Consider the following 12,799-nt stretch of genomic DNA (forward strand, 5'->3'; position numbering starts at 1 on the left):
TAAACACTATTACTGTATAATTTTCTTCACAAATACTTCTAAGGAACAGAAGTGTGGCTCACTTGGTAGCATACTTGCCTGCCATGCACAATATCCTGGGCTTGATCTCCAGGACCACACAGCAAAATCTGTCTAAATGAGCTGGGCACTGGTGGCTTACACCTGTAATCCCAGCTACTCAGGGGGCTTAAATGTGAAAATTGAGCTTCAAAGCCAGCTCAGGCAGAAAAGTCCAGGAAACTCCATCTCCACTTAACCAGCAAAAAGCTGGAACTAGATGTGTGGTACAAGTGGTAGAGTGCCAGCTATGAAAAAGCCAAGCAAGAACACAAAGTCTTAAGTTCAATCTCCAATACCAGCACACAGAAAACAAATCTCTCTAAATGTTCCCCCATTTCCACAGAATTGTCTGTTTTCTTTATTATGCTGTTCGAAAGCTCTTTAAATTTTGGTTCCTTCAGCTAAAGTAGATGAAGAATTTTGTACAGTTTTTGCTTATGCTGCTCATTCTAGTCAGCATGCTGTCCTCTAGCTCCCATATTCACAGAGAAAAATCCTGTTCATCCTCTTAAAACCACTGTATGAGAATCCTACTTACCATTTATTGAATGTTAAGTGTTTGCTTGTGTGTGTGTGTGTGTGTGTGTGTGTGTGTGTGTGTACACATGCACACTGCTACTGGAGCATAAACACAGGGCCTCTTGGTCTGGCTTGGGGTTTTCACTCATAGTTGGTGCTATATCACTTGAACAGTAACTCAAGTTCTGGTTAATTGGAGATAAGAATCTCTCAGATTTGACTGCTTGAGCCGACTTTGAATCTTGGCTCTCAGATCTCAGCCTACATGTGAGATACAGGTGCCCAGCAATTGTTTTATTTCATTTTTTAGACAAAGTGTTGCAGTAGAGCCCAGGCTGCCCTCAAACTCTTGATCCTCTTACCACATCCCAAGTGATGGGATTACTTCAGGTTACCACCATTACTACTGTGCCTGACAATGCTTTTTTAAAAAATTAGTAAGCTAAGCATCCTATATTCATTATCTGACTGCCATGTATATGGTTTATTGTGCATTTACCTCTCTTCTCTACAAGAATGCAGATTCCTTAGGGCACAGACTAGATTGTAATTCATTTTTGAATTCACAGCTGAACTGCGCACTTATTTCATGTGGGACAACTTACATCCTAGTTAGAGAATAAATAAACACATACCCCTCACCTACAATGATTTCCAAAATACTAAGTATTAAGGGAATACTAAAGTGGAGAGTTGAACAAAGTTAGATAGAACGCAAAATCACCCTATAGGAATCAGGTTTATATAATACAAGATTTAAACCTTCACTGTCACTGTCCTGATTTTAAATTATGGCTTTTCTCCTTAAATGTGTAACTTTACACAGTTATTCTCTTTCTCAAAACTGCATCTGTTAGATGGGTATATTATAATCTCTTTCAAAAGACTGTGGAAGGATAATATGAAAAAATATATCCACAGTGCATATCACAATTTTTTAAGAATAGAAAAGTAAGCTAGACTTTAAAGAAGTTGCAGATATGGCCTGTGTCTGAGGGTGCTAGTAGATCAGTTCAGCTTGTACCAAATCCTGCAAGCATCGAAGAACCTGGAAATGCTGACTGTAATTCTACAACTGCCTCATGATACTCTTAACAGGACCTGCAAACCAAACTTGAAACATATCCCTAGCCTTTGTTTAGTTTTACAACAAAGGAGGGAGGGAAGAACTACAATTTCCAAACACAACTGAACACATCCTACATCCTTCCTATTATTATATCAACATTCAGGGAGTACATTTGACATCACTGCTTGATTCGAATCTACCAAGCAATTTTCACAGTATCACATAGTCTCTTAGGAACATATCAGATTTGCCTGAATAAATTCTTGTGGTTCATTACCTCTTACACAGTAAATGATAAATGTTAAACTAAAACTGCTGCACAGAATTTACTGTGCATACTTTGCATACCATTTACATCATTCATTGATGGGGATGCCCATCTTCAGGATAAACAGTTGAAGTGAGGGGGCTGTAGACAGCTACATTGAATCTGTCATTAAATACTTAAAAGTCTAATATTTTCATAGTGAAGCAATTCATAAAGAGTCGAGGCTCGTTTTTTGTTGTTAAAAATGAAATGTATGGCTATTTTAGTGTTTAGCCGCAGCTCTTCCGCTACCCAGACGTGTTAAGAACTACATCTCCCAGCATGCTCTGAGTCTGGCCTGACTTCATCTCAAATGGCCCCGTAGGGCAACAAGGTATGATTAGTTTTGACCGTATTTATTTCTGTCATAATAAGCCGGCCCTAATTGGCAGTTATTTGGGCATTTTCCTTTATCTGCCAAGCCTTCTTTCTTTGAGGTGCTGTCACTGAGACGGGTTCTTCTGTCCTGAGAAGGCCCAGCCATCGCCACAATTGGCTGAGGAGCAGGGGCAGTGTCTCCCGCGGTCTCAAGAATAGGAGGGAATGTTGACCGGGGAGCACCGCTGCGGCCAATCTGGGGAGCAGGAACCGGAGCTCAGGCTGGGTCTGAAGGCAGTAGAATCCAGACCGTGCCTCCGAAGCGGTGGGAAGCGGAAGATGGACAAACTACAGTCCCAAGGAAAGGGTGGGAAGCCGCTGCGCCCTGTTTACATTTACAGTCCGGAGTATGTCAGCGTGTGCGACTCCCTGACCAAGGTTCCCAAGCGGGTGAGAGAGATTGGGATGAAAGACCTGGGTGGGTTTTGTGCATGAAGGGCGGTCTGTCGGGGTAGACCGGAGGGCTTTAGGAAGCCGGGAGACTAAAAATCCGCCACAGAAATTGGAGTCGCTGTGTCCGGAGCCTAAAGCTGATGTAAAGAGAAAGCGTTCCCGGGGGGTTCGGAGAGTGCCAGAAGCCGGTGGGGGAGAGTGGGGGAGGGAATCCGTGAAGAGAAGGGGGAATGGCAAGGCCGAGATGGAGTTTCTTTAGGTGGGGATTGCTTACGTTGTGAAAGAGAAACTGCTGAGGAGAAGTACTCCATCTCCCGTGGAAAGGCGCCTGGCAGCTACTATCTACGCGATTTTGACTTCTCATCTCTGTATCGTCTAAAGTGTATTCCATTAAGAAAGGGAGGCGAGCTAAAGTAGATAGCTCCTTCAATCTTGGTGACGTTTATTGGATTTCGTTGAATTAAACTATGAAAGAGACTGTACTCTGTCTTTCTTTTTTTCTTATGCTGTATTTTTTAGGCCAGTATGGTCCATTCTCTGATTGAAGCATATGCACTGCATAAGCACATGAGGTAAGTTGGTTATTCTGCATCTAGCTTTTCATCCCTAAGGCTAGAAGCCCAAACATAGCCTTGCAGTCCTACTTCACTCTGGGGATAATTAAGGAGAGTATGTTGCCTTAAAAAAAAAAAGCTTTTTTTTTGTCAGAGTATTTATAGTGTTTGTAATCTTCCTGTAACTTTAGAAAAGCTCTTGAAAAATTAAGGAAACTTGAAAAAAAACACAGAGAGAGTTACGATGCATTAGATATCCGACTTTATTTCGGGGTGTGATAGGTATTTGGTAGACAGTTTGAGATGAGTTATGCTGTAGGTCTTCGGTTCTTGTTTTGTACTTTGTTTGGGGTTTGTTTTTGATGGGGCCGGGATTTTTTCCCTCTAAGCCAGGTTTGAGGGTACAGGTTCAACCTAAGATTTTTAGAAATGCTTCTACCACCACCATACTTTAATGACCTAGCTTGGAGAAAAGTCAATACCCAAGCAAACTGCTGAAGCCAGTCAGGACTCTAGATGCAATGAAGTGCTTCTTTAAAAAAAAAAATGAATCTAGGCATGGTAGCTCATAACTATCATCTCAGCTACATAGGCAGCATAAATAGGTAGGGATAAATAGACAAGCCTGGGTATAAATGTGAGACCCTATTTGAAAAATAAGTAAACAAAAAAATGACTGCATTGGAGATATGGCTCAAGTGGAAGAACACTTGCCTAGCAAAATAAGGCCTTGAATTCAAACTCCAAGAATAAAAATATTACCTATTCTATATTAATGTCACTATAAATGCATCTATAAGAACCTGCCACATTTATAAGTAATACTTATGATATTTTCTGGCCAAATAGATAAGTGTCCTACACCAGCTAGTATTGCATGCTTATCTTCTGCTTTCATCTTTCATCTTTATAATTAAGCGAATGATTTCTTGTGTACCTCCTTTTTATGGACAGAGTGGGTTGAAACAGGGTCTTGCTGTGTAGCCCAGGATGGTCTAGAGCGCAACTCTGCTTTCCAGGTGTTGGAATTACAACAATGTTCTACCACTGCCCACTTGGTGTTACTTCCTTTAGACATGTTCTTTATTTTTTGTTTTTTATGCCAGTGCTAGGACTTGAACCCAGGGCCTGGATTCGTCCCTAAACTTTGTGCCCAAGGCTTCCACTCTTATCACTTCTTCAGCCACACCTCCACTTCCAGCTTTTTGGTGGTTAATTGGACATAAGAGTTTCATAGACTTTCCTCCCTGGGCTAGCTTTGGACCATAATCTTCAGATTTCAGTCTCCTCTGAATAGCTAGGATTAAATGTATGATTCACCAGCACCCAGCTTCAGTCATCCTTAAACCCTCTTGTTCAGTCAGTATAACTGTATATTTTTTAAAGTGTTTGGGTGTTTTTTGTTGTTTGTTTTGGAAGTACTGAAATTTGAATTTAGGGCCTTATACTTGCCAGGCTGATGTTTTACCACTCAAGCCACACCTCCCACCCAGCTTTTTGTGTGATTAATTGGAGTTGGAATCTCATGGATTTTTCTGCTAGGCTAGCCTCAAATCTTCCAGACCACAGCCTCCTGAGAGGCAAGGATCACAGGCATGAGACACTGATGCACACAGTTCACTAAGTTTTTTAATTGGTTTTGGGACTTGAACTCTGGGCCCAGGCATTGTCCCTGAGCTCTTCAGCTCAAGGTGAATACTCTACCACTTGAGCCACAGTGCCACTTCCAGTTTTCTGGCAATTTATTGGAGATAAAAGTCTCACGGACTTTCCTGCCTGGGCTGGCTTTGAATTGTGATCCTCAGATCTCAGTTTCCTGAGTAGCTAGGATTATATGTGTGAACCATTGATGTCCATCCTCACTAAGTTTTGTTTAATTTTTAATTATTTTTGGCAACACAAGTTTGAAATTATTTTACTGCAAACAGCAAAGAAAATCCAACTGTCTTCTCCACTATTAAATAGTTTTTAGTTGTTGTTGTTGGTGGTGGTGGTAGTGGTGTGTGTGTGTGTGTGTGTGTGTGTGTGTGTGTGTGTGTGTGTGTGTGTGTGTGTGTGTGTGTGTGTGTGTGTGTGTGTGTGTGTGTGTGTGTGTGTGTGTGTGTGTGTGTGTGTGTGTGTGTATGCATGCAAGTCCTGATGCTTGAATTCAGGCCTTGGGAACTGTCCCTTATCTTTTGTGCCCAAGACTAGAGATCTACCACTTTGAGCCACAGCTCCAATTCTGGCATTTTGGTAATTAATTGGAGGTAAGAGTCTCACAGACTTTCCTGCCTGGGCTAGCTTTGGACCACAGCCCTCAGATGTCAGCCTTCTGAGTAGCTAGGATTAGAGGTGTGAGCCACCAGAGACCAGCTTAGTTGGTATTTTCAACTTTTAACATTTAACATGGGAAGGTACCATATGAGAAAGCCAATAGGTCTGGGAAACAGTCCAAGAAATTATAAACTTTTTATTTTATGGATAGATGTTTTCTTGAAGAAGAAATAAGAATCACTGGGTCTTGACTGTAATAATTCATTTTTAAGGCTGGGCCAAAGGATTTCTCCTGAGCAGCTTAGTTGTACTAGTAGCCTTTATAGACATTTTAATTCAGTGAAAAACTTGTGGCTGTGCCCCAGTTCAGCAGACATTAAGAAACCATGACTACATCTCTGCGGTCTGGATCTGCACTGCTTCAACTTGAATTTAAGAAATATTATCTTGTAGAAATCATCTTGTTATTTTTTGTTGTTGTTTTTGCTTTTTGTAAGAGGTTTTTTTCTCCCTTGAGATTATAATGAACATGGTGACACTATAAATAGTCAGAGGTAGGACAGAATGCACTGAAGGCTGCTTTGGTCATTTGGAACAATATGTACAAAAAATATAAAATGTAAATAAAAAACAATCTTATTCTGAGCATTTCAGTAACTTTTTTGTGTATATATCCTTAGCTGTACTATAAAGTAGTTCATTTATAATAGATAGTTAAAAAGGCTAAAGACAAAAAAGGATTCTTTTTTCCCCTTTTTTTGTCTATGAAGTTGCTGAGTTTTTTTTGCAGGGGTGGGGGGAGAGCAGGAGGAGTGACCTGTTTGATGTGTATATGAAACAAAGTTTGTCCAATAAACCAGAATTTCATTTTGCTGAATTGTTCTAAAAAAATCAGCTGTTAAATACTAATTCTGATTCACTGAGTCTGGGGTAAGGCTGAAGTTCTGCATTCTTAAGAAGTTCCCAGGAAATGTTGGTGTTGCTGGTCCCTAGAAACCCCTTTCAGCTGCAAGGGCTGGAGAACATATGTACAGTGAGGATACAAAGAAAAAGTGGGGAACAAGCAGCTAGAGGTCAGAGGAATTAAAGCCTATCGCTAGGGCAGGTCCTTTTATTCTCTTATGTGCTCCTATTTGTCACTTCCTATGAGGAGTAGGTTGAAAGGTTCTGAGTAAAGCCCAGTTTCAATCCCCTATCCTCGCTCCCCGCTTTTTCCTTTCAGAGATAGATGGGAAGGGCCAAGTATAGAAACTTTTTTATCTTGAGTTTTCTAATTTGTTTCCTCAAATATCGATGATATTTAACCACAAAGAATTTGTTTGTGAGCTGGGCCCTGGTGGCAGAGGCCTGTAATCATAGCTACTCAGGAGGCTGAGATCTGAGGATTGCAGTTTGAAGCCAGCTTGGACAGAAAAGTGTGTTAATCAGTAAAAAGCCAGAAGCAGGGCTATGGCTCATGTGGTAAAGTATCAACCTTGAGCAAAAAAGCTAAAGAATAGCACTCAGTCTTGAGTTCAAATCCCAGTGCTGGCACACACATTTACTCTTCACAAGTCCCATGCAGTTCCCTATTTTATCACTGAGAAAACTGTATAGATCAGTTAATGTATACACTCCAAATTCTAACTCATGATAACCTGGCTGCCTTTTAAAATAAGATATAAGAAGCCAAGATGTAGCTCAGCAGTACATGCTTAGCATGTGCAAGGTCCTATATTCAATTTCCAGCACCAAAACTATAATAAATAAGTAAAACAAAATAAAGACTTGGGTGAAAGGGTTATATATCCCATTTGGCAATTAATTCAAGTGGAGATATCTCTGCTTACTGGCTTGTCATAAAAATTACAACTCAAAAAAATTACAACTCATAGAATATGGTTTATCTGATTCCTGACAATTGGTTTAACTTAAATATAATTACTCACTTATTTTTGCCTATTTTTAACTAGGAGAAAGAAATCTGTCCTTTGCCCATTATTAGTGAGGTCAATACTTTATATGAAAGTAGAGTATGTCCAGTACAAGGGAGGAACCAAATTTGTTTATTACATCAGCTCACTGGAACCAGACCTGGGAGTTGTATTTTAACCTCTCAGATTACTGGCTCCTGTCTCCAACTTTTGAATATCCTGGGTCTGACTCACTTACCTCTCTTTGTTGTCTCTGTTATTATTAGGATAGTGAAGCCCAAAGTGGCCTCCATGGAGGAGATGGCCACCTTCCACACTGATGCCTACCTACAGCATCTCCAGAAGATCAGCCAAGAAGGGGATGAGGATCATCCCGACTCCATAGAATATGGACTAGGTAACATCTTTCCCAGGCAATGATGGGAGACTTAACAGCCCCCATCTGGATTATATTGCTGCATATTTTATAACTTTTATAATGACTTTAAATGCTTAATTAAGAAATAATGTGTTAACACTCTGTGTGTGGGGTGCATGTGTATATGTGTGTTACTAGAGATGGAGCCCAAGGTTTCAAACATATTAGGCATACACTCTGCCACTGAGTTATGCTCCCAGTAGTCTATTTTAATCTCTTGATTTAGCCACACAGAACTCACTACCCAGAAAAAGCATGCAAATTAAACAAAACTGAATGATGATCCAGATGGAGAAAGAAACAGTTCAGTTGATGCAGCCCTAATGAAAGTACTCAGATCTGGTCTGGCTGAATATATGTTGATTTAGCATCCTCTAACTTTTCTGATTCCTTATTAAAATTCATTTTTAAGCTTAGCACCAGTGACTCACACTTGCAATTCTAGCTACTCAGGATGCTGAGATCTGAAGATTGAGATTCTAAGCAAGCCTGGGCAAGAAAGTGTATGAGACTCATCTCCAGTTAACTACAAAAAAAAGTCAGATGTGGAACTATGGCTGAAGTGGTAGAGTGCTAGGCTTGAGCAAAAAAGCTCAAAGACAGTGCACGCAGGCCCTGAGTTCAAACCCCAGGACAAGCAAAAATATTTTGCTGATCCTGAGGCTTGAAATTGGGGCCTGGGCTCTGTCCTGAGCTTCTTTGTGCTCAAGGCTAGCACTCTACCACTTGAGCCACAGTGCCATTAACAGCATTTTCTGAGTAGTTTATTAGAGATAAGAGTCTCATAGACTTTCCTACCCGGGCTGGAACTGAACCATGATCCTCAGATCTTAGCCTCCAAAGTAGCAAGTGTTACAGGTGTGAGCTACCGGCAGTTGGCTTTTAAATACATTTTTAAAACCCATAAATAACCAGTGTGAAAAGGGGGGAAAGGGGCAATGTAGTTGTGGAGATGGGAGGGAAGGGATGGGAAGGGAAAAACAAAGGAGGACCCAACAATGCTTGATAAGAAATGTATTCATTACCTTGGTCATGTGATTGTAAACCCTCTGTACAGTCTTTTCACAATAAAAAACTTATTTAAGGAGCTGGGAAGGTGGCTCAGTGGTACAGCGCTTGCCTTGCATGCATGAGGCCCTGGGTTCAATTCCTCAGCACCACATAAGCAAAAAGAAAAAAGCCGGAAGTGGTGCTGTGGCTCAAGTGGTAGAGCACTGGCCTTGAGCTGAAGAGATGAGGGACAGCGCCCAGGCCCAGAGTTCAGGCCCATGACCGGACCCCAAAAAACCAAAAACTTATTTAAAAAAAAAAGAAAAGAAAAAGTAACCAGTGTGATAATTTTGAGAAACAACATGGCTTAGTAAGACACTGGATTGAGGGAGCAGGTCAAGAGATCTAGAGTCCAGACCTGGCTCTGTGCAACCACAGCAGGATTCATCACCTCACCACCTCTCACTTTGCTTGCACTATCTCTAGGTTGTGATTTGTTTATCTTGAATGTTTATTCTTTCTAGCTCCAACTTTCTTCAGTATTGAAGAGGTTTCTCTCTCAGTTGGAACTGATGTCAGTGCAGTAGCTTTTGCTAGAGAATGTTGTGGCACTTCAACCTATTCCTCCTCCTCCTCCAAGTCATCTTTAACAAGCCCTCTGTTTCTGCCTTCAGGTTACGATTGCCCAGCCACTGAAGGGATATTTGAATTTGCTGCAGCAGTAGGAGGGGCAACAATCACAGCTGCCCAGTGCCTGATTGATGGGATATGTAAAGTAGCAATTAACTGGGCTGGAGGGTGGCATCATGCAAAGAAGTAAGTAAGGAAATGCTCTTCCTGATTTGTGATGGTTTTCTTGTCTCAATTACTTAGTTATACAAACGTTTCTCTGCTTATCATATTGACGTTTTTTGAGAGACATGTGTGTATCTAGCACTTCCTAAGGTGTTCTGAAGAGATGCATGTGAAATAGGAAGATAACCTAATGTGGTAAAAATGAAAAGCACACTATTGAGAATCAGGACACAAGACCTCTATGCCAAGTTCTTTTGTTAACTTGGCTGACTTGGACAGGTTGACCCACAAGGGCCCTCAGTTTCTTCAGCAAAAGGGGTAGGGCAAAGGATGTAATTAGACAGTCTATAAATTCCTTTTCAATTTGCTGGAAATTCCCCTGTTTTCATGGGATTTATGCCCTAGAAACATTAACAAAATTAGAATAATTAGAGAAAAGCTTGAATTATGGTACCAATGAAATAGATATATGAACTAAGCAGTTGGGAGAAATTAATTGAGGGAGTCTTAGCAGGGTTCATTTTATTCGTTTATTTTTGTGCCAGTACTGGGGCTTCAGAGCCTTGTATTCTCACTTGGCTATTTTTTTTTTTTTATTGTAAAGCTACTATACAGAGGGTTACAGTTACATGAGTGAGGTTATGAGTACACTTCCTCTTGAACATTGTTACCCCCTCCATTGTTTTCCCCCTACCATCCCCTCCCTCCCTCCCTTCCCCAGGTTCTTTTTTTTTTTTTTTTGATTGTGATTAAATGATTACATAATTTCAAAGTCACAAGTTCATTCTAACTTCCCTGGAGCAAATTGTCTACCACAGTCTGTAACATATAACAGTGTTCACATGTTATATACCATATTTGTGATCAGCAGCATGGGGATATTTAGTAGTAGTTCAACCAGATGAGCGGGAGTTCTTTGTTTCTTAAGTCCTGTTAGTTTTATCGTGTCACCTAACCTTTTGGATTTAGCATCCACTTATCAGGGAGACCATGTACCGTTTGTCTCTTCGTTCTTGGCTTACCTCGCTCAACATGATTCCTTCTAGCTCCATCCATTTCCCTGCAAATGCCATTATTTTGTCATTTCTAATGGCTGCATAATATTCCATTGTGTATAGATACCACAATTTTTGGATCCATTCATCTGTGGTGGGGCACCTAGGTTGTTTCCATATCCTAGCTATTGCGAACAGTGCTGCAATAAACATGGAGGTGCACGTGTCCTTGTATATTGGTTCCTGTTGTTCAGGGTAGATGCCTAGAAGTGGTATGACTGGGTCGTAAGGGAGGTCAATCTTTAGCTTTCTAAGGACCCTCCAGACTGCTTTCCAAAGTGGTTGTATAAGTGTACATTCCCACCAGCAGTGTAATAGGGTTCCTCTTTCTCCACATCCCCTCCAGCATTTGTCGTTGGCTGATTTGTGGACGTGGGACATTCTGACTGGGGTAAGGTCGTATCTCAGGGTTGTCTTTATTTGCATTTCCTTCACCACCAGGGATGATGAACATTTCCTCATGTGTTTCTTTGCCATTTTTATTTCTTCATTTGAGAAGTCCCTCTTTAGTTCCCTTGTCCATTTAGTAATTGGTTTGTTAGGTTTGGGAGGGATTAGTTTCTTGAGTTCCCTGTATATACAGGATGTTAACCCCTTGTCTGATATATTGCTGGTAAATATTTTTTCCCAATTAATTGGTTGTCTTTCTAGCTTAGTTGCAATAGATTTAGCTGTGCAGAAGCTTTTTATTTTAAGGTAGTCCCATTTGTCGAGTCTCTCTCCAACTTGTTGTGACCCTGGGACTCTGTTCAGGAAGTTCCTTCCTGTGCCTATTAGTTCAAGTGTCTCTCCTACTCTGTCCTGTAGTAGTTTCAGAGATTCAGGTTTAATGTTAAGGTCTTTAATCCATTTTGAGTTGATGTTGGTGCATGGTGATAGGCTGGGGTCCACTTTTAGTTTTCTGCATGTGGCTGCCCAGTTTTCCCAGCACCAGCGGTTGAAGAGGCTGTGTTTCTTCCATTGTGTGTCTTTGGCTCCTTTGTCGAATATCAGCTGGCTGTAGGCCTGTGGATTTATATCTGGATCTTCTATTCTGTTCCATTGGTCTTCGGGTCTGTTTTTGTGCCAGTACCATGCTGTCTTTGTGATTATAGCTCTGTAGTAGAGTTTGAAGTTCGGCATGGATAGCCCTCCCATATTGTCTTTATCCCCTAGAATTGTTTTGGCTATTCTAGGTCTTTTGTTGTTCCATATAAATTTTTGGACTGTTTTCTGTATTTCAGTGATGTACGTCATTGGGATTTTAATAGGAATTGCATTGAATTTGTATATTAGTTTTGGAAGTATCACCATCTTTACTATATTAAGTCGGCCTATCCAGGAGCATGGGAGGTCTTTCCATTTCCTGGTGTCTTCTGCAATTTCTTTCTTTAACTTTTTATAGTTCTCATTAAATAGTTCTTTTACATCTTTGGTTAGGTTAATTCCTAAATATTTTATTTTTTGGGAGGTTATTGTGAATGGGGTTGCTCCCTTTATTTCCCTCTCTTCCTGTGCATTATCAGTGTATAGGAAGGCAACTGATTTTTGTGGGTTTATTTTGTATCCTGCTATTTTGCCAAAGTGACTTATGATTTCTAAAAGTTTGGGGATGGAGTTTTTGGGATCGTGGAAGTATAGTATCATGTCGTCTGCAAAAAGGGATAGTTTAACTTCTTCTTTCCCTATGCGGATCCCTTTAATGTCTTTTTCTTGCCTTATTGCCCTGGCTAAGGGTTCTAGGACTATGTTGAAGAGGAGTGGAGACAGTGGGCATCCTTGCCTTGTTCCTGTTTTTAGGAGGATTGGTTGTAGCTTTTCCCCATTAAGTATAATATTGGCTATTGGTCTGTCATAAATGGCTTTTATTGTTTTTAGAAATGTTCCTTCTATTCCTATTTTCTCCAGAGCTTTTAGCATGAATGAATGTTGAATTTTATCAAAGGCCTTTTCTGCATCTGTGGCGATAATCATGTGATTCTTGACCTTGGCTCTGTTGATATGCTGGATTACATTTATTGACTTACGTATGTTAAACCATCCCTGTGTCTCTGGGATGAAGCCTACCTGATCATAGTGTATTATTTTTTTAATGTGTTTCTGGATTCTGTTA

General features: G+C 40.6%; 1 protein-coding gene across 2 annotated transcripts in view; it reads left to right on the forward strand.

Annotated features, from left to right (window-relative positions):
* Positions 1-2,348: 2,348 nt before the first annotated feature.
* Positions 2,349-12,799, forward strand: part of LOC122120682 (histone deacetylase 8) — a 267,402-nt gene continuing 256,951 nt past the window's right edge. For both annotated transcript variants that reach the window (XM_042694937.1, XM_042694936.1), the window contains exons 1-4: positions 2,349-2,723; positions 3,246-3,298; positions 7,716-7,846; positions 9,532-9,673. In XM_042694937.1, coding sequence (XP_042550871.1) covers positions 2,499-2,723; positions 3,246-3,298; positions 7,716-7,846; positions 9,532-9,673 — 551 coding nt within the window. In that variant the 5' untranslated portion in view covers positions 2,349-2,498. The remainder of the gene's footprint in view (positions 2,724-3,245; positions 3,299-7,715; positions 7,847-9,531; positions 9,674-12,799) is intronic.

Source organism: Dipodomys spectabilis, unplaced genomic scaffold, assembly GCF_019054845.1.
Source record: "Dipodomys spectabilis isolate Male_0828 unplaced genomic scaffold, ASM1905484v1 ptg000176l, whole genome shotgun sequence".
NCBI lineage: Eukaryota > Metazoa > Chordata > Mammalia > Rodentia > Heteromyidae > Dipodomys > Dipodomys spectabilis.